Source organism: Thermobia domestica, chromosome 15 (assembly GCF_964235325.1).
Source record: "Thermobia domestica chromosome 15, izTheDome1.hap1.1, whole genome shotgun sequence".
Classification (NCBI taxonomy): domain Eukaryota; kingdom Metazoa; phylum Arthropoda; class Insecta; order Zygentoma; family Lepismatidae; genus Thermobia; species Thermobia domestica.
In genome coordinates, this window is record NC_137468.1 from 106592176 (window position 1) to 106614529 (window position 22354).

Here is a 22354-nt window from a genome sequence, read left to right on the forward strand (position 1 = left end):
CAGTACAGCGGCAGTGTGCAGTGAACTGAGCAGATGGTGATATGTAAAATGAAGACTTCTCTTATTTTAAAGTGGACAAATTGTTGATACTCGGTTATGTGATGCGAGCATGACGAAAGTGGCAAGTGTGTTGGGTGTGTGGCGGAGGACAGTTTCCAAGGTGATGATGGCCTATAAACTCGTGGTGGTCGGAAGAAAACTCTCAGTGATGACAATCCCAGTCCCGCCAAGCATTAAAGCGAATTGACATTCGTCGTGCGACTGTGCTGCAAGTGATGGAGGAATTCAAGCAGACCCCCCCCCCCCCCCCACATCCTGTACAATCCGAATCTGCCGCGAGTTACATGACATGGAAATACAGGATTTGATAGCACGGGTGAAACCGCTGATAAGGAACCACAACCCCTTAGCACTACAGCAATGATGCCGTGAGGATGCATCATGGACAGATGAAGGCTGGAGACTTATGATATGATCGGATGAGCCATCAACCATCTTATTTCAAACCATGAATCGTGTTTATATGTGGCAGATACCCAAAGAAGCGTATGATCTGCAGTGCCTCTGCCAATCGTCAAACATGGTAGCGGTTCTCTGATGCTATGTGTCACAATATCCTGGTTTTCAGTGGGTTCATTGCTGACGCTTACTAGTCATGTCACTCTTCGCAATTATGTCGCCATTTTAGGTAGCCAAATTAATCCTATGGTCCAGATGTTTCCGGACGATGACGTCATACCAGGATGAGAATGCGCTCATTCACACAGCTGGAGCTACGGCGACTTGGTTTGAGGAACATTAGGATGAAGCTAAACACTCGCTCCACCTGGTCTCCCTATCTCCGAGTTTGAATATAATTGCAAATATATGGTCCATTTTGGAGACAGGGATCCGGCGTGGATTTCTGCCTCCATCCTGTTTCACGGAACTGAGTCATGTATTGTACGCGGAATGGTGTAATATTTCACTTGTTACCATTCACGTCCTCTATGATCCCATTCTAACGTCACACCAGAACTTTTCTAAGGCTAAAAGGTGATCCAATGCTGTATTAATTTAGTAACCTGCATCTTCTCAGATGTTTCCATTAAACTGGTAAGAATCTGTATTTGATTCAGTACTAAGCTTGTCGAGTTCCACCACCGTATCAAGTTTGGTCAAAATTTCTTGAAAATAAGAATAAAAAAGAAAGAAATGATTCATTGCTCTAGCATTCATCACCCACCATTTTCATCAATTTTTACATTGCATATGCAAAGATAAAAATAATTATTAATAACATTACCTAATGATATACGTAACATAAACCTACGTCCTCACCTGAATATATAAAATCCTTAACTGAGGTTATGAAAATAAAAAGAAAGAATAAAAATTATATTTTTAAAGAAGAAAAATGGAATAAAATTTTGAGATTAAGGGAATGTCATGGTTAAAGTACAATATACTTTCGACTATCTGGCCAAATTATTAAAAAAGAAAAAAAAAGAAGGAAAAACTCCGTAATAAAACGAGTTATAATATTTTGAACGATTTACTCAGTTGTAGCACTTCGTAAAAATGAGACTTTGCCAAGGAAAAACAGTCATCTATCAAGGGCATTTTTCAAAAACTAAAAACTAAGTTTTGAGCCTACCTTTTCACATCTGTGTAATCATTTTCAGAAACCCTCACAGAATATTCTATACCCTTATGCTTCAGGTCAATATACCGAAATGGCAGATAGCAATGGGGAAAGACCTGTCCACTGACAATGACTCGTAAAAGTGTGGTGCTATTGTTTGGCTTTTATGTCAATTGTCGGGTCGGCAATAAGCGCTTTAACTTCAAGTATTTGAAGTGTTTTCCTTCTGGGGAATACTTGTAGCAGATTACCAACAAATGAAGAATGGATTCATGCTGTAAAGAGTATGTTTGCACGTATCATAACGGGATAAAAGAATTGAAATGTTTGTGTAGAATTTTGTTAACATGACGTATTAAAAAAAAAGATGATGATGATGATGATTTTAAAAACTATTACATGGATATTCACGTCTTTTCCACTAATTTGACCAAGGGTGTGATACAAGAAAAAAACGGACGAAAATAACACACTACAATTTATGGACGATATAAAAAGGCACAATTCTTGCGTCAAAATGAGCCGCGGAGCAGAGTACACACTTTTTTTTTTTTTTTTTTTTTTTAATTTGCGTAAAGTAAGTTAATTGTAAAGATATAATTATTAAATAAAATGAAATAACCACCGGTGTGGCAGTCCTTCGCGGACCTGAGGCTGCTCCAACGCCATCTGTTAGCGACCGATGGAACTACGTCCAACCTAGCAACAAAAGAGTGGTCAATGTGTTGCGTCGCCTGTCTCTAACAGCCGTATCAAGAACTTTCTGGACCTAGTGGCCGTTACGTCTTTTATTCACGTGACTTCCCAGTTTACCTCACGACGCCGGGTGGAAGTCGAAAATTGGGGTTCACCAGCCAAGAATCGAAGCCGGGATCACGCGAACATGAGTCCAACGCTGTAACAACTAGACGACGGAGCCACCTATAAAACATGAAATATGTTTTCATTTAAATAAGGGTTGTTCTCATGTATATTATTTGTAACATGCCAATAATAAATACATATAGATTGATACTTTAACGTATGCATTTTTAACGCAGCCATTTAAGTAAAAGACCAAATACTGTTATTTGTGGTGCGTAGTAGAGTTATAATTTGCTGCGACATTTTACAAATCTCTCATTGATTGCCTTTTCTCTGGATTACCAAATCTTTTATTAGGTCCACTGGCCCTAAATTAAACTTGGACGAAGGTAGCCTTGATAAGCAATGGGACTATATCATAAATTACACTTAATAAGAAAATCTTATACCTACTGTTACTGCATCAAAATTTCCACAGCATTCAAGTTAGTAAACGGTACAAAACATCTATCTAGTACAGCGTCAATGAGCATATGGAAACACTATTACTTGAAAAAACGAATATGGCAGCTACCGCATGTTCATATAAAAATGTTCTATGTACAGTTTATGTCAAAAGAGGATACACTGATACTATTCTGTTCAACAATAACGTGAATATGTAGCAGTTTAAATACTAATCTAGATAAAAGCCCAGCTGAATGTATATATAAAAAGCGAAGTTTGGGAAATATCGCAGCACAATACCTCCACGATGCACATAGGTAACTATATTTGCTCTTTTATGTGCACATATAAATATGTACCTATATGTATATGTACCTATGTATATGTATCTATATAATTTTTGTTTCAAAATACTTTACTTTATACATGTAGTCACCTGTCTACCTTAATCACTCTTCAATGAGAGACACAATATCCAACAGAAACAAGTTTCACTGTGTTATTAATACCTTTTGTGTACTTCCAAGCCAGTTGACTTGTCACGGAATGCTAGATCAAGAATGTAATCCATTCCTCTGGATGGGTCGAAGCGTCTATAACCATTTAGAAGCCTCTTGTACTGCAGTTTTCCATCGTATTTTGATAACATGGTTGTCACTGTGACATTCAGAACGTACTGAAAAGTAATGAAAGAAAAGTTTAGCTTTGAATACACATACTTAAATATATGATCGCAATTTCATTCTTTAACAACAGCCAGGATGAGAGCAACTTCTATTCTAAATCTTATGCTTAAGTACATTAAAAAAAAAAAAAAAAAAAAAAAAAAAAAAACGATGATTTCCTACGGTTAGTGCTTGAAGTACGTGATCTCAGAATTCAATTCATAGTAGGCGCCAATTTCTTTAGCCTGTAAGACATAATCTTAAACTTATGAAACAATACTGATAATAACCATATAAATCTATGAACACACGTACAATTTCTAAATATCATCTATATATATAAAAGAGAACGCACAAAATCCTTTGTCCGCTCATCACGCTAATACGGCTGAACCGATTTCTTTCATTTTTGGGGGGTTGTTAGGATTTGGACCCTAGATGGTTTTTATCATATCACTTTAATTTTCAATTACCAGTGTCTTGAGATAATTGACCAATCAGGTGTGAATACGTAAAAAAAATCCTTTGTCCGCTCATCACGCTAATACGGGTGAACCGATTTCTTTCATTTTTGGGGGGTTGTTAGGATGTGGACCCTAGATGGTTTTTATCATATCACTTTAATTTTCAATTACCAGTGTCTTGAGATAATTGACCATTCAGGTGTCCATACGTACAAATCCTTTGTTATTAGTTCATCATAGGTATAAAAATAAACGTATTTATATGCAACCCGCATGACCCTGTGACTCGGCGGGTTAACATAACTGACAGGCGCTATAAATCACTTGAAAGCGAAAAAGTAAAAATTATCTAAGTAACAAAGTTTATTGCGTTCCGGGGTGACCGCAGCGAAGCGGGGTGAACGCTGCTAGTAATATTATACATTATAAATAATCTAGAACTTTATACATATTAATTCATGTTCGTTAGGTCATTATTTTGATTCTACTTTTTGTTCGAACTTCCGCGTCAGGCTAAATAAAAGGAAAAAATGGAAGATTTTCTGTATACTGTAGAAAGCAAGCTACAACGTACTTAGAAAGTCTCTTATTATTGCCTTAGCAATCACAATGATGCTTTGTAGACTGCAGATAACATGATGAAGATTGAACTAGAAGCATGTGCGTCTAATGTAAACGTACTAACTCTTACTTTCTACTATGAAAGCAAAAACACAATATACAATTACATTGACAGATTATGGATATGTCGTAAAAGAAGTCTTGTGTTTTCAGTAAGTACCTATTTTGTAATAAAAGACGTAGGTTAATGACAAATTTCCAGAATTAATGGATACTATAATAGTTAATGTAACCTGAAGATGTAAACGCAATGTTTCTACGTGAAAAGTGAATGGATTTATAATGAAGAACAGTGTCTGAGAAGTTCTTCAAGAAAGAAGAAAAAAATTTTTTTTCCGTATAACACACGACAATTATTAGAAAAATATTACAAATAGAGCTTCTTTAAACCTGCAATTATTTCCCTGGATCCACGGATCTCAAAATCTAGTTCACGAACAGAAAATACACTATCTGAATTCCGAATTATCTTTTATTTTGCATGAAATGTTTACCCCATATTCTAGATCTTTGCACATTAACAATTTAAAGTGGCTTGCCTTCTAACAATGTTTCATACACCCTGGAATTCTGTGAAATAGAAATTATTATAATTATTTAATATCTTAAAGGTGGACCATGGGTCAGCGCTCACCTATGGTATAAAAGTTTTTTTTTTTTTTTTTTTTTTTTTTTTTTTTTTTTAGTTGGTCCCAGCAATAACTACGGAACGTTATACTAAGGGTTCTTTCCATTTAATTTTATTATTACTATTATGCTAAGAATGTTTAGTTTTATATCCCATGGTTATGCTTTATAGAATAAACGGATATGAATGATAATTCCAACTAAATGATTACGAAAAAAAATATGGGAATGAAGAAAGTAGTAAGTAGAAAATAATAAAATAATAATAATAATAATAATAATAAATGACATGCTGTTCACCACACTCAGTGTCCTGGAATCGACCCAGAGGTCCGCTGCATCAGAGATAAGCGCTCTAATATTAGGCCACCATGCCACTTATTTTTACATTGTTTTGTATGACACTTATTTTCTTTAATATTCAACCTGTCTTCGAAACTTTTTTTTTTTTTAAATATATAAATGTGACAAACATTCGAAAATTTAATACGATATAGGTATGATTTAGTGCCACAGCTGTCTTTGCTAAAGCTGACTTTGTCTCGAGATATTAACGACTAAATCTTAGTAATCCATTGAGAACTATGTACATGCAAAAGACAATTTCAAGGCGCAGACTAAATAAATAAATATCTACCTTGTAGATTAGGCATCATATATATAATTTCACGAAAATAAACAACAATAAATGTCCAACGCTCATCTGAGACATAAAAGTGAAATCCAGTTCGCAGACAGTTTCAGCGATAAATTCTCATCATAATCAGCGCGCTTTGTATATGATATTAGGAAGACTATTCTTGTTATACAACAAACATCTAACTTTATCAACTAACAACCATTCTTTCTACTTGGGAAGAAAATTTAGTTCTTCAAGTAGTACCGTAATTTTGAAAAAAGTGCACTGATGACGGTGTGAATTTATCGCTGAAAGTATTTCAGAACTAGTTTTCACTCGGATGCTTCAATTAGTATTGAATTTTTATGGTTACTAATATGCATCATATTGTTTTATCAAATCTTTCAGTTTTACGTCCCGCGATTATGCCTGTAGGCTAGGATGAATTAAATGGTGAGAATGAATGAAATGATGGAATGAAGAAAGTGGGAGGAAACGGGAGAAACCCAAGAAAACCCTCGCACACGGGGCTTGTCCACCACGAAGTCCCTTGACGAAGCTGGGATCGAACCAGGGATCCCATACACCACAGGTGAATGATTTACCACTGAGGACCCGTATATTGCTTCAAGTAAAACAGACAAACTCAATAGTAATATAGACATGCTCAGGAATTTTACCAATCATTTCAATAACTTTTAGTTTCTACATCATACTTGTACTTTATAGCTATTCGCTCTTCCTTTGGTGTTATGAAGGTTTAAAATATGAACGAAAGCATGAGATAAAAAGAAAGATACGGATAAGGAAGAGTAATGCAAATAACATCTTATAATATTCGTTTGCTGACGTTCCGCATTAAGTAACGCGTGTATTGCTGAATTAGGAAAAGTCAGGCAGTGTGCTCTTCTGTTCGACAAGTGCAAGCTGCCAATTCATATTAGCGCTTTTGCTGTACTAGTATTGAATACATTCCTTATTCACTGTCTCTCATTTATTATTAAACAATCTTTGTCTAATTCAATCTTAGCTGCTTAAAAAGTATAAACAAATTTTCATACAAAGGTCAATTCGTTTCTGGCACCAAATAACATTTTTGAATCTGTGATATATTGTTTCTTTCACATATTTTGAAAAACCTGAAACACAATGTTCTGCTTCTGTATTCCTAATATGCTTTTGCTACGTTTTGCTTATTTATTTAGTTATACAAAAATACTTATTATCATGGGAATGAATATAAAAGCACAACATACAGTTTGTTATATTTAGTACTTTGGCCGTAAATTAATATAATTCAACTGTTTTTTCACGACTACCTAAACTGTGTCTTGGAATATTTAAATTCATGTTCGTGTCTAACAAACTATACCTATCAAGAAATTTTGGTAGTTAGCAACATTGAAATAACAAAAATCAAAATACAAGCACATGCTCCAAGACAGTTCGTAGTAATGTATAATTATCTTCATTCATATTGGTGTTGCAAATTCAATCTTATTCAATACAATTTCAGGATTAGAAAGAAGCATTTGTTCTTACTTTCATGCACAAGAATACAAATACCTAATATGTAGAAACACGAAGCAAAAATGAGCGATACATTAAAAATGAAAAAGAACTACGCAATTCAAGATAAAAAATATGTATTTATTTATAAAGAAGCTGCGTAAACATGCAATTTAATGACGTTATGTAAGTCTATTTTTATTAAATTTAAAGAAAAACTACAAAATAATGGGCTCTAACTGTAAAGACTAAAAAAAACAGATGCACCTCACTCTAAAAGAACATCACTACGCAACGTAACACTTTCATTAGTAAGACATTTTCGAACATCTTCATTAGTGCTAAACTGACTAGAAACATTTACCTCAATGTCCTTTTTGTCAGCTCCAACCAGACGTTTGATGTTACTAAAATCTGTATCCAGATACAGGTGGGTTTCCGTAAAATAGTCCCATCGAATGATATCGAATCTAGAACTTGGTTTATTCCCAGGCTGATTTCCTACAGGCCACGTGATGGCCTCTCGTCCACCAGGAGCCAAGAATGACATATTTATAATAGATTCACGTTGCTCCATTATTGCTTGTTTTGTGTTTTCTAATTCTACCTACAGAAAAAATTGGAAAAAATTATTATATTGTGCTTCGTGACACATATTATTTTATTTCATACAGACCTCTCAATAAGGCCGATTCAAATGGATCTTTAAAAATAAAACTACTTACTTGGGAGTTTGAGATGTATATGCTTTATTAAATTATCGCATATTTGCGAATCTAATGCGTTCTTCAAATTTAATTATTCATTAAAAAAAAAAAAGTTTGTTGGTTAGTAAAATTAAATAAAATTTTATTTAACGTTCCACAATTATGTCTTGTAGGCTTTATTGCCTAGTGTAATGCACATCAATGATAGGGTAAATTTATTTTATACAATGGATTTGTATATAAACTATCAGAACAGATAATTTATGGATAGCCTAGTGTTATGTGACACGCATTGTTATAAGAAGTTACTGCACTACCTACATGAAACAAATACACTCAACTGGGACGGAAAAAACTTGGAATATATTTCATACAAAAAGTCTATTTCTTCAACTAAAAAGAAACAAATTATACGATAAAATGTTTGTATCTAGAGGCTCACAGTAATATAAAATATAATGAATTAGTCGACCTAGAATCTCGTCAGGTAGCCATCAGCCAGACTCCACCTAACACTAAACTATCACACACGTAACTTCTATTTGCCTATAAAATTATAATTAAAAAAAAAAAAAAAGCGAAGAAACACAATAGCCCGGGCTCAGGAAAGTACTACTTAGACACATCAGGAATAGCAAATCTAAAGCCTTGGACAAACAAAAAGCCGATATACAGGTATAATAGTTATTCATACTGAGATTACAATACACTGCATTATCTCATGATACCTTGTACAAAATAAAACGTAGAGACAACACGATGTGTTTGTGTGCGGAGGCGGAGGGAACAGTAACTCATATTGTATTTCAGTGTAAATTAAAATACAAATATAGAGATATACTGTTATCAACATTGTATGAAACTGAAAGTCAGGGACCATGTTCGCTGACGACTAAATTAGCACTCAATAATGACAAAACTAATCAACAAATAAATCTATATCTTCAGCAAAACAATAAAATGTTTTAAAAAAGTTCAAAAAGTCTGAAAAAAAATAAAATAAACCCAAAAGATATTACGAAAAAATTTTTAAAAATACAACTAGATAATGGGATAATTCTGTTCGCACTAGAAACAAATCTTTTCACTCTTTTAGAAGAAGTGAAAGTGGAATAGTTACATACTACTTTATGCTTGAAATTCGTCGTGAAGATGTTCTTTACTGTTCGTATTTGTCTGAAACATCCGTTTCACTATGCATCAAACTCTCATTAGTTAATATAATCTAACAACTATTATTAATTTCTAACACCATATGTCCATGTATAATTCAGTAATAAATAAACTTTAGTGCGCAGCATTGAAGAATTATGGCCAGCTAGGCACATATTCAACTTGGTATACAAGGTCAGCGCACGAACTTTCAACGCCATTATTTCTGGTTTCCTTGACTACAATGTGCTTACTTTTCCTCGCAACGCCGTGTCAATCTCAAATAGACTTAATCCCTATAAAGAATTGAATCCTAAATTTAAGAGTAAACTCATTAAAGAAGATTTATAGCAATATTTTCTTTGATGTCATTTATTTCATGTACAAATGTAACATATAGCTTAAATTCTACTAATAGCAATTTTCCTCTTTAAAGATGGAAATGAATTAATGAATGAATGAAAAAAAAAAATTGATTTAAATGTGACTCTCACTCTTACATCTAACCTCTGTCAGATTTATAAGATACTAAAACGCAAGTACGTAAAGTAAGTCATATCAATATAGCTTGCAGCAAATAATACGCCATTCCATTAGAAACGATAAAGAGTTTTTTTTACCACAGTAATGGAAATGCATATAATACAGCATTTTTCTTTAAAAAGTGACTATTGCTTCTATTTGCAGAAAAAGTGGAACATGAATGACATAAATGGCACTTTATGTATAATAATAAAATAAAATAAAATAAAATATTATATATTAATGAAAAGAGGAAACAATAATTTTTTTCACACTAAATCCTCCGTAGGTGCAAACTCAATGATATACAAAGATCTTCGGTGTGCCGTGCTGTGCCGATGCATTAACCACTGCGCTACCTAAGTAAGCGCATCTAAGTAAAGAGCATGTGATCTAAGTAATGAGCACCGACTTCAAGAGTGAGAGAATGTACACCTATTCTGGAAGCGGACTAGATAGCGTACTGGTTAACGAATCACTACGGGTCCAGTTATCCACGTTTCTACACTTTGTATATCATACAATAAAATAGATTTACCTTAGTACGTCTTCTTAAATTTTTTACCCAATATTACGGAACCTTTGACGAGGGACCAAAATTTGAGGAAGAAACTGTCCCTCGTCAAAGATAACAGTTAACAGTTACCCGAAAAGGGTTAAGAAAAAAGAAAGAAAAAAAATTAAAGACGACGTATTAAGATAAATTTATACTTTACTTTATTATTATTATTATTATTATTATTATTATTATTATTATTATTATTATTATTATTTTACATTAGTATACAAGTACTTAAATAAAAGATTATCAAAACGTTCATTTTGTGTAGTTATTTATAAAAGTATTTTTACGTATATAAATTTTTATGGTTTATGTAGTTCAATATGTTAACATGAATCGTTGCAATCCTACCTGCAGCCAATAACACAAGAAGCATGACAAAAGTAAGATTGTCAAATTTACTCGCACTCATGTTAAAGTGTAACAAAGAACTTTAAATAATGTAGTTATTTCTGCAGTAGGCAAATAAATAAATAAAATAAATAAAATAAAATAAAAAAAGAAAAAGAAAATGACAAATGTATTCTTTCTCGGTGCAATTTCTTGCGACGTGCACATTTGGCAACATTAATTTAACTCAGCTGCTTGGTAGGATTACAGTTGTGACTCATTGAACTGTAAAAGCATTCAGTAAATTTTGTAGCGAGATTTTGTTAATAAACAGTAAGATGAATAAACAGAAAATTCTTAAAATAATGTAATACAATCCAAAAAACGGATCAGTTGCTTTGAGTGTTACGTCCCACGCTTATGCCGGTTAGGCTAAAGGAGACGGTGATGATGAGTAATGAACGAAATAGTGGAATGAAGAAAGTGGGAGAAAAAGGGAGAACCCAGAGGAAATCCACGCACACGGTGTTTGTCCACCACAAAATTCACTTGGCGGGGGCTTGGATCGAACCCGAGACCCCAAGCACCAGAGGTGAACCACTGAGCTACCGCGGCCCAACGGTTCAGTTGCATTGATATTATTATTATTATTATTATTATTATTATTATTATTATTATTATTATTATTATTATTATTATTATTATTATTATTAGGTCATTTACTGCTGTTTGGTAGTACCTTTTCCGTTTGGTTTCCTTTCTTGAAATGTACTATTTCTACCAATGTGACAACTACTGGTGGTAACGTTGCGCTGTTTAGTTTTTAGAAGGACACGGGAGTTTAATAGCTCATTAACACTTAAGAAAATAATAGCCTATATATTCTTAAAACTTTCTCTCTCTTTCTTTCTTTCTTTTCGTTTATAAATATTGTTTTTATTTTTTGATTATTACGTATTGTGTCCGAAAGGTGCCAGGTTTCACTACACACGAAAATATAAAAGAATTTTCGTTGCCGACGGTAATCATTTGAATTAAGCACTCACCATCACCAATTCCCACTAAAATTAAAAAATAATGACGAAACATGATGAGCTAAGCATAATTCATCAAACTAAAAATCTGTCCATTAAGCAATATTCATTCGCTTTTATACAAAGAATTGGAATAATTTTCACTTTGCTGATTCTAATGTTGATAACATTACAATATACTGTTCACACATTTCACATGAATCATACATAGGAATAAAATAGTGAAGAATGGTCAACCTATACTTGAGATATGTCCCTTGAATTTACTCGGTGGATGTGTTATTGTTCCATATTACTTCATTTAGAGGATAAATGCACCGAATAACGCTTAGTTAGATATAATTACACAATCACTAAGCGATATCGTTTGATTTTCGTTTGTTTGTTTGAATGTAATAGAAGTCCAAGAATTAATCTGTAATTTTTATTTCATAACACACACAGAAAGACTATACGTTAACCTTGATAATGATTATACATCATCTCGTATTTTCCAAACTGTTAGCCCAAAAGAGGTATGATGCATATTATACATGTAACAATTTTAATAGTTATAATGAATTACGAGCGTTTTCACTAAATCACTACGAGTAACGACGGATTTCCCGGATTTCCAGCAAGACACACAAGACATACAAGACACTTTTTTTTTCTGTTATCCTCTTCTTCATTTTCAAAGAATAGATCTTTACATGTGTGTGTTCAACTTCAGTACAGTAATGTACAGCGGTCGTAATTTGTCTTAAACTGCAGTATACTCTTTTAAATCCCGTATTGATCACTATGGGGTAATAAACGATACATTATTCTTTAGCTCATGGATCGATCTTCCACTTAGAAAGAAAGAAAAAAAGAAAATGAAACTTCGTTGCAATCTATAAAAGAGGACGACTACGAGTTTCACGTCATTGAAATTTGGAAATCAGGTAGGGTATTCTTTCCCCTTTCATAACCAACCAACAAGTAGAACACATAACGAGAAGTCATTTACGGTCTAGGAGAGGAGGGGCGAAGTAGTAGATCTTGCCTTGTATATCCCTTCCTTGTCACCATGCAAAAATACAAATTTCGTATACTGAAATATTAGTCGGAAGTCATTTCGAATTTGGTTTGGAGTGTTCACAAGAAAACACTGCACACTGAACTACACTCTATACTTACCTGAAACCTCAAGCTCCAGACTGAGTAACGACGAATGCCCCCATGATATACGTTAATTCTACATAGTAAACAACTAAGAAAACAACTTCTTGAACTCACATTTTGCCTTGTTTACATAACTAAATACATTAACAAAACTCCGACCGACTATGGCTTGCTAAGTTAGCAAATCTAACATTATTGATTTAACTACTCTATCAGCTCAATTTCTCTGCATATTTATAAAAATAATGCACCCAACAATAAGGAATAAATGTTTACCACCAAAAGATCAATATAAAATATATCTCAAAAGTAGAAATGGAAGTTTTACCTTACAAAAATAACTATGTAACTTGTAAACTGTAGTTGGATCCTGTACAGGATAAATTGTGAGTGCATCTTTGAACCTCTCATTTTTTACCAATATCCTCATATCGTCTTCAATTTCAAACGTTTCTTGAAGAGTAAAACTTGTAAATCTCTGACCCTTTAAAAAGTAAAAAAGGAAATAACATAATTACGAGATTTAAAATTCAACATATTTACCGTCACACTATACGCACTTCAACAAAACTCCAAATTAAAATAAGTATCAAATATATCTTGTCCAATTACTGACACAGACACAACGCACTTTCAATTAAGCAGAACAGAATGTATGCTGAAAAATACAAGAAATCAATATGCAATTTTTACATCAAATTTTATTATAGTGAAAATAGAATGAAGATCAATGAAAAACTGTGATTGAACCTGGATCGCTAGCTCACAATACCTATGCGCAAATCACTAAATCACACAATTATTTCCCAAACAGCCATATATTATATTTTCATTCATTTCCATCCATCCATTCTGCAGAATACGGTATCAAAATAACATACAATTTTACGGTTTACATGAGCTCTTAAACTTCAAAGTTTTCATGTAAATGATATTTTGAACCAGAATAAGTTATGTAAATCATCATCACATTTTTAGTTTGCATGAGTCCTTAAAATTGTGAGCTACAATGCAATTAAAACTGTATAGTATACACTTGAGATAAAAGTGTGTTACAACGCTTGAAAAAAAAAAAAAAAAAAAATATATATATATATATATATAAGAATACAATGATGCCTTTGTTTATGCATAAAGAATGTCTCACCAAAATAATTAGCCAATAAAATCAGTTTTCCATAATCTTTTGATATGTTGTTAACCCACGTCCAATCAACCTTCAATCTGAAAGTTTCTCTCAGTAGAACTGTAGAGCGAAAAGCTATACTTAATGAAACTATACGTATGTTTCCATGAGTTTCCTCGTATAATACCACATAATTAAGTTCATAGTAGATGGAGTTAATCCAATGCAAAAACAGAAAGCTGTTCTCCCTACATAATGGAATACGTTTCGTACTTTTAAACTTCAAAAAATTTAAACTTTCTAATTTCATTATTTATAAAACCCATCAAGCTTGTAAGTATATTCTTCTGTAATATTTCATAATTGTGTTTTGTATAATAAATTGGACAATTCCATGGTCTTCGACTAGCATTTTTCTTGGTGGGAGCTCATGTAATTCAGATGCCACGTTAAGTAATAGGGCCACGTTTCACAGAGCCTCAAAGCTAAAGAGAAACGCTAAACTCCAAAACAACCACATAATCATCAGACTATTATTTCTCAACATATCTGTTGAGATAAAAAAAGTGCATCTTCATTGTTTACAGTCATAGAAAAACACTAGTGCATTTTTTTGTATGTAAATATTTATTAGCGATAGTAAAAAAAAGAAGCATGAATTACTGCAATATTATTTTAAAATCATTCTTTTAATGATCAAAGATTAACTGAAAACTAACTTTAATATTACTAGCGTAAATAAACGTATTAAAATATAATGAAATGATTGAAAATAATTGCTACCATTACAAAGAAGAGGCTTTTAAGACATCAGACAATATACTTGTGTTTCAATACATTTAATCATTAATTATAACTAAACATTATCTTTCAGTTTTCCGATGGTGGCACTTATCTATGTTAGGTTTTCCAATGCTAATGAAAAAAAAAGAAAGAAAAAGAAATAAAAACAGGAAATCACAACGAAAAAATATAGGAGATTTCGTGAAGCTGCGAAAAAGTAACAAAGTAGAAATTTAAAAAAAATCACATGGAAATTACACCAATTTTTATACGAACATACATTCTACTCTAAATATAACTAAATGGGTAATTATCTTGTTGCAAAATTTTATACGAGTTTCTTAGTGTTTTCGTACATAGCTCACCAGTGCTAAGCAACGACCATAAGGAAAGTGTAAAAATGATCTGCACTGCAGAAAATCAGTATTTATAAGTATACGTCTCAAAGATATGAATAATTTCATCACTAGTAAGATCCTATCATTTCTATGTTAATTTCTATTATTATTTTTTTCAAATCATTTACATAAGTTCTGAAAATCAATGCAAAATTCATTTTAAAAAAATCACAGAACACATGACACAAAGAGTACACATATGAAGAGAGACAGACGTCAATACGGAAATGGTAAGTCTTCATCCAAATCTGATCGTATCTGGATTTCCATTAGGCATTTTGACCGTAATACAATACTTTCTTGCTATAGTATAGCATGGATGTAATAACAATCACTCACAGAGATGTAATAAAATTATGGCACCAACGTTGTAAAGAGTCTGTTTATACCTACAGCATTTTTCTAGTTAAAAACTGTTTTGATTTATCATCAAAAACGTAAGCGTAACTCATATTACTCTACAATATCTATTCGCGAAGTGCCTGGAGGAATTCAACATGCAATACCTTCCAAACGGTACAAGCTACAGTAAAATTCACTATACCATGAATTTGATGCATCACTTCCACCTATTTCCACTTGAAAATCCGAAAGTTGAATCCAATATGGCGGTCGGAGTACGTAACATGTGCCAGAGAAACAGTACTTCATCTAATTTGTTTTACTTATGCCCACATTCATGTCCAGTTACATCTAAAGAAACTAAAATTAATGTTGTGTCCGAGCGTATAGTAGTGTATGATTGAATTTCGGATATATGAAGACCTATAAATATTCAAATTACCAGTATGGGTCGCTTAAATTAGTACAATACACATTGGGTCTCGGAGAGCTTTGCATTTGAATCAATTTTATACGAATCCACAGGGGACACTTCGCGAATATACCTTGTTAGTGCATCTGCGGAAATATATACAACAGTAAAAGTATCGGTTACACTTTCATTTTCTTCAGTGCCTGAATATGCTTATTTGCCATCTTCCGTTTTTCTTTGTTCTGTTCGTCTGGAATTTTCTATAGTTCACTCATTTTCAAGGACGCGTTCTGGATCATTGCCTTGGGCAACACTGACGTCGGCCATGTCCCTTTTTGATAGCGCAGAAGATAATCTTGTCTGAGCATCTTTCATCAGTCTAGTAGCTACTTCCATTTCCTTCTGTACTGTTTCATGCGTTTCATTTAACCACGTTGGTCCCGGCATCCCCCACAGGGGACATAAAATATAACAAAATTTTTATTTCTTTACAAGTTTAAAATCAGACTAGCCACATTAAAAACTGTTTACAGGGGATGATCATAGATTGATCATCCCCCGTAAACAGTTTTTAATGTTGCCAGTCTGATTTTAAACTTGTAAAGAAATAAAAATTCGTCATATTTTATGTCCCCTGTGGGGGTCGGTGGGACCGACATGGTTAATTTCTTCAGCGACGATTCACTCTCTGAAACTACCTTTGATTGTTTCTTGCTTCGCATTTCTTAACGCACTTTCTTCTCTTGAAATCTTTGCCACTGCGATCTCTTTGGAGCTGCACTATATATATATCTTAATGAATATGAAGAAATTAGTTTATTTTTGTTCCATTTTGTAGGTGTATGAATACTTTTTGCGCTAACTATATATTGTTTGGTGTAATTATCTTTAGACAATAAGCAGGAAAGACGAAACACAGAAAAGTCTCCATTCAACCACCCTACTGTGGAGACAAAAGACCCTCCAACCACCCACATCTTATTTCCTTATGTTATTTACACAAGTGGAAGTAGCAATGCCATAAAAATATAGGAGGTTTCGTTAAAATATGGGAAATATAGGAGTTTATAGGAAGAGACGCAAATATATAGGAAAAATAGGAAATATGAGAGCACTGGAAAGCCTACTATGTTGACAACTAGTACGCATTTCATTTCGATCATAACATCTATTGACTGAAAATGCATAAGAAGAATACTTGCAAATTTGTTTTCATTTGAAACTTGCAATTCAAAAAAAGTTGCAAGACGACGCTGAAAGAAATATCGACAACATATTTCACACTTATCTGGAAGAACCTGTATTTGTATCCTCTGCAAAAGTTAAAATAAATGATCAGACTTAAGGATGGCTGAAGAATGCTTCACGTGGTTTTATTTACTTAAAAACTAAAATTAACCCATTTTTAAACAAATAATTAAAAAGATAAGTAAAACATTTATTTCGTTGATTGCATTTGTAAGAGTTTTCCTAAACTGTTTCGACCACTTACTCTGTGACCTTTTTCAGCAGGTTTAATCATTCATATAAGGACGAAATTATTTTATAAACACAGCCCCTCGTGCTGATGTAGTGGCTGGCGTGCGCGCCATTGATGCACAGGATCTCGGGTTCGATTCCTGCTGCAGCCGCCTTGAAATCTGAACGCATTACGGTGGTTCAGATTCCACTGTAACTGTTTGTCCACGTTTTATATTGTTTTGGCGCTCAAAACAGACGCTGAACTCCTACTAACCAACAATCTTTACGTTGCGTAATTTTAGTAGAAGGCTTCTAAAATTTACGTTAAGACCTCTTGATAAACTGGTAGTCTGTAGATTTTATTCTTCGACGACTTCTTTATGACAGAAGCGAAGATTTAACAATTCTTCACTATATACTAACAATGTGAGGGATCTGTAAGCACTAACAATGTAAGAATCTCTTAGGCGCTGTATTTTCTTTTCTTGATATGTCTTATACATTTAACTTTCAGCTTCTGTGTAAAAATTAAATTATAATTAATGATATAAGAAATTATTAAGTAGGTAAATATTATAAAACCAAAAATCGAATTCTTTGACGTTTCACGTTAGCATGTTGTATGTGGCCACTGAACTACTCGTACAGATGCAATCAACGAAGTACGTGTTTCAATTATCTCTTTCATAATCATGTGACTAGTTTGGCACAAATAATTAACATTGTTTCACAAGGTGTTCAGCTTTTGTATCTGTTATTATGTATGCTGATAAGAGTTAATCCGTAATAAAATTCCAACCAGATTTTGCATCTAAATATTAGAAAGTGGTACTCACTTGTACTGTGTCATGACAAGGCAAATCAGTTGCATGAAGAATGCATCGTCCGACGTTATCATCATCTATATCAGAAAACGCATTCTTAACACACCAATCGATTCCAGATAAAATTTTACGTAGAACTGAATTGCTGATTAACACACCAGCATCTGCAAACCAAAAGGAAAATTAGCAAATTTAACACACTTTTATGCAAAATGAAAGCCACCACACATCATATAGAACTCAACTAAATATTTAATTTGGTATTGAAAAAAATATTATACTCTACATGATTTTCAATAATGCCTTTACTTTGAAAACTGTTACTCGATATCAGAAAAAGACGATGTTACCGAGAATGCTTTCTTAAAGTATTATTAAAAAATATCCGTAGACTTCACCTGCCTATAAAACATAAATTAGAAAAAGACATCAAACGTATGTGTAGACAGAAAATAGTTCCAACTATTAGAAGATACGGAGAAAGAATGTAAGAAACGTATGTGAGAGAACTAAATTATTAGATAAATGACACACTTTTTAATGGTACAAAAATTCCAGGTTTTTTTTTTTTTTTTTTTTTTTTTCATGGAAAGACAGTTAAGTTTGCTTCAGACTGTTATACATCTAAAACATATTACACGTCTAAATGGGATTTAACTGAAGCTATATAAACACGAACTCCAGTAATTTTTCTGTCAGCTTACTTCTCTGTAGTCTGATGTGTATATATACTCCTTCAACCCTCTTTCTCTTCACCTTTTGCATTCCCTTCGAACAAATATCAAAAAACGCTGAAACACATGCCTAATTATTTTAAATAAGAAGTTCAAATACCAAACTTCATATCTCTACGATTCGGAGACATAATCATCTTATAATAATTGTCATTTCACCTCATTTTACCCTGCCCATCCCATTTTCCTTCTAAATATTAGAAATACAAGAAAACACTGAAACTCGTGACTTTTTATTTTAAATGAGAAGTAATATTACTACATTTAATGTCCCTAACTTTAAGAAATTCCGATATATATATATATATATATATATATATATATATATATATATATATCTTATTACAATAATTATAATCCTCATTCCTCATTTTTTCCCACCTATTTTCCTACTACTACATCAAATATAGGCCTACATATAAACCGCAGACACACATATCTGTTATTAGTTGATCAGACTTTTATACTTCGAGACTAGCGTAATACATCCCCTGATTTGTGATGTCAAAAGGAAATCTCTAACCACGTAGACTGACGATGTACCATACAATATGCACCTCTTATATACGTTTTATAAAGATTGTAACGCTTGTCACACTAGACAATCACATCATTTTAAATGCAGTTTCGTCATTAAAGATGCACTCGATCTCTAAACACTATTTGACACTGTATACCATACGAATATGAAAAAAGACAGTTATCACTGTTCAATATGAAAACCCTACCATAATGAGACTCGGATCCCAAGTTAAGCTATAGTTCACGTCTCATATAGCCTCGGAACAGAAAGGTCGTTAAATTTCCAACATATAATATTCATTTGTTATAGATTCAGTTCATAACTTTTGTTTATAAAAATACGTTTGCAGTCATACGGACAGTGTGGCAGCAAGCTTGAAAATGTACGGAAAGCGTACTGATGGGAAACAGGAGCAGAATCATTTTAGCATATATAATATCAAATAAGATATCGACGAAAATTTCGGGGGAGTAAGAAAAAATTGGGGCTTCAGCTCGGACAAGCAGAATCATGACATTGTGGGAACGGTGTTTCAGTGGAACAGTGACCACCTCTGGTGCTAAGGGTCCTTTATTCGATCCCAAGCTATGTGAATTTGTAATGCACAACGTTGTGCCCGTGGATTTTCTCTGGGCATTCCCGTTTCCTCCCACATTCTCATTTCACAAACTATTTCATAATCATTTATTTTGATTTAATCATCCGTCTAATTTACTTTAATGGGCATTACGGTGGGACGTTAAAATCCCTCATGCTGATCTAATGGCTAACGCGCCGCCTCTGGTGCACGTGGTACCGGGATCGAAACCTGGTCTGAAAGCACAAAATATAATAATTTCACAATCATTCATTTTCATTAATCTGTTTCCTTTACAGGGTTTAAAAAAAAAAAAAAAAAAAACTTTTTGAAAAACCCAATCCACCTGGACTCATATGGTTTGTGTGTGTATGTGTGAAATATTTCAATGTCTTTGGAGTAAAAGTATCAAAATGTGATGCAAATGTGTGCAGTATTTCAAGATTGTCATAGTCACGATTTGCAGCAATCTTCTATTCCCTGCTGTTTTGAAAAAATGGCCGTCATTCTGAAATTTTATATTGGAACGCCAAGAAAATCTATACAGCAAATTTAGAATGTCTCGTGCTTCTACACTCAAAATTTTAACTTAAAAGTCTGAAAACTGCACCCTATAGCGTGAATAACCGCTATTTTAAAAAATGGCCGCCATTTTGAAATTTTATGCTGGGTCGGCGCCAAAATATACGCAGCAAATTTAGTCTCTCGTGCTTCTACTCTGAAAATTTCACCTTAAAACATCGAAAATTTTGCTTTGTAGCATGGATACCCGCTATTTTGAAAAAAAAAAGGGGGGGGGGGCGCTATTTTGAAATTTTACGTTGGATCACCGCCAAATTTTATACAGGAAATTTAGAGTGTCTCATGCTTGTACCCTGAAAATTTCAACTTAAAAGACCGTAAATTGCACCCTGTAATGTGTGTGGCAGGCAAACAAACAAACAAACGTTGAGTGAGTCATCACAGGAGTCTCACCTAAGTGACGTTCGTAGAATATGAATACCAAATGTATTAATTTAAAATAAGTATATCATTCATGTTTTATAAAATACATGTGTCAAAAAATGTCTTATATGAAATAAATATCTTCCGGAGTAAAATCAATGCTTTTATTGTTGATGTTTACTTCCGATACTTTTTGCGTTCAAATATGGGAATTTCCCGAGCACTTTCGGATTGATATGAAATAAGATTAGAAACAGGCATTGGGTCGGAAAAGCTGTGAAATTGGTTAAGGTATATAGATTAGATTTAAGATCAGGAAGTAAGGCAGATACGGAGTGGTGATTCTCTTACACCGTGCAACACTGAACTTAGTAACTGTGGAAAATCTTTTTCATCAGAAACTAACGGAGATTCTATGGAGTGGTGATCATTTCACACTGTGCAACATTGAACTTAGTAACTGCAGACTAGAAAATTTTTCAAACTAAATTAGAAAATATCTTTCATGTTTTATTTTGCCAATGTTTTGTAATTTTTCATCTTCAATGACACCTGTATGGACAGGAAGACAATCCATATTTCATACTAATTTCTATATTCTAGGTCACAATGTTCTCGAATTTTATTATTGCATTTTGTTTTACAGTAACATAAAATTGCATATTTTACTTCAAATATGCTATAAGACTAATCCTAATCCATATATTAATTTGTTCTATAATTATCTCAAGCTAAGTTTTTATTATTATTATTATTCATTCAGTGCATTTAGAATTTTAAGAAGTCTTAGAAAAGAGTGTTGAATGTTGCTGTATACCTTAACTTAACTCGTCCAAGGAAAGTTCAAATTTTGGTAAAAATCACTTTCAATGTCATTACGTTAGTTGTACGAATAATTTACTAATAGAAAGCTCAAAAACCCAGATAGGTCAAATTCTGCTCCTTTAGCTGAGATGTTAAATTTAAAAAAAAAAAAAAATCATCTTATTTTCATTTCATGGGACAATAAAAGTAACATTTTACCGTAACTAAATAAGAAAGAACAATAAAGGTTGTGAAGAAAAAGAAAGAAAAACAGTATGTGGACAGAGAAAAGATTTAACGTTACGAGTAAATTCATATCTATTACCGACGCACTCGCCACTAACACTCGGGCACCCCTGCTGCACTCTTGCACTGACTTGGTTAGCATTCATGCTTCTTTAGTGGTCTCCTACAACAAGTTAGTTTGTGTTTTATGAACTGTAATTTTATGCCATACGTGCAAACTGCATTTATACTCAGCCCTCCTGAAGTCAATCCGCAACTAGTAATGAAGCTCCTCATTTAGTGCATGTTATGCTAAAGGAAATGTATTTTTCATTAATATAAGTATCCACATAGAATGGGATAGCAC

The 22354-nt window shown here is 33.2% G+C and overlaps 1 protein-coding gene across 1 annotated transcript in view; it reads right to left on the reverse strand.

Annotated features, from left to right (window-relative positions):
• The window catches only part of Chpf (Chondroitin polymerizing factor), a 50627-nt gene that overhangs the window by 24936 nt on the left and 3337 nt on the right, over window positions 1-22354 (reverse strand). Inside the window, exons 2-5 of the mRNA XM_081740035.1 lie at window positions 18192-18343; window positions 13162-13317; window positions 7745-7987; window positions 3385-3551 (exon numbers count right to left, since the gene is read on the reverse strand). Of these exons, the coding sequence (XP_081596161.1) occupies window positions 3385-3551; window positions 7745-7987; window positions 13162-13317; window positions 18192-18343 (718 nt within the window). The remainder of the gene's footprint in view (window positions 1-3384; window positions 3552-7744; window positions 7988-13161; window positions 13318-18191; window positions 18344-22354) is intronic.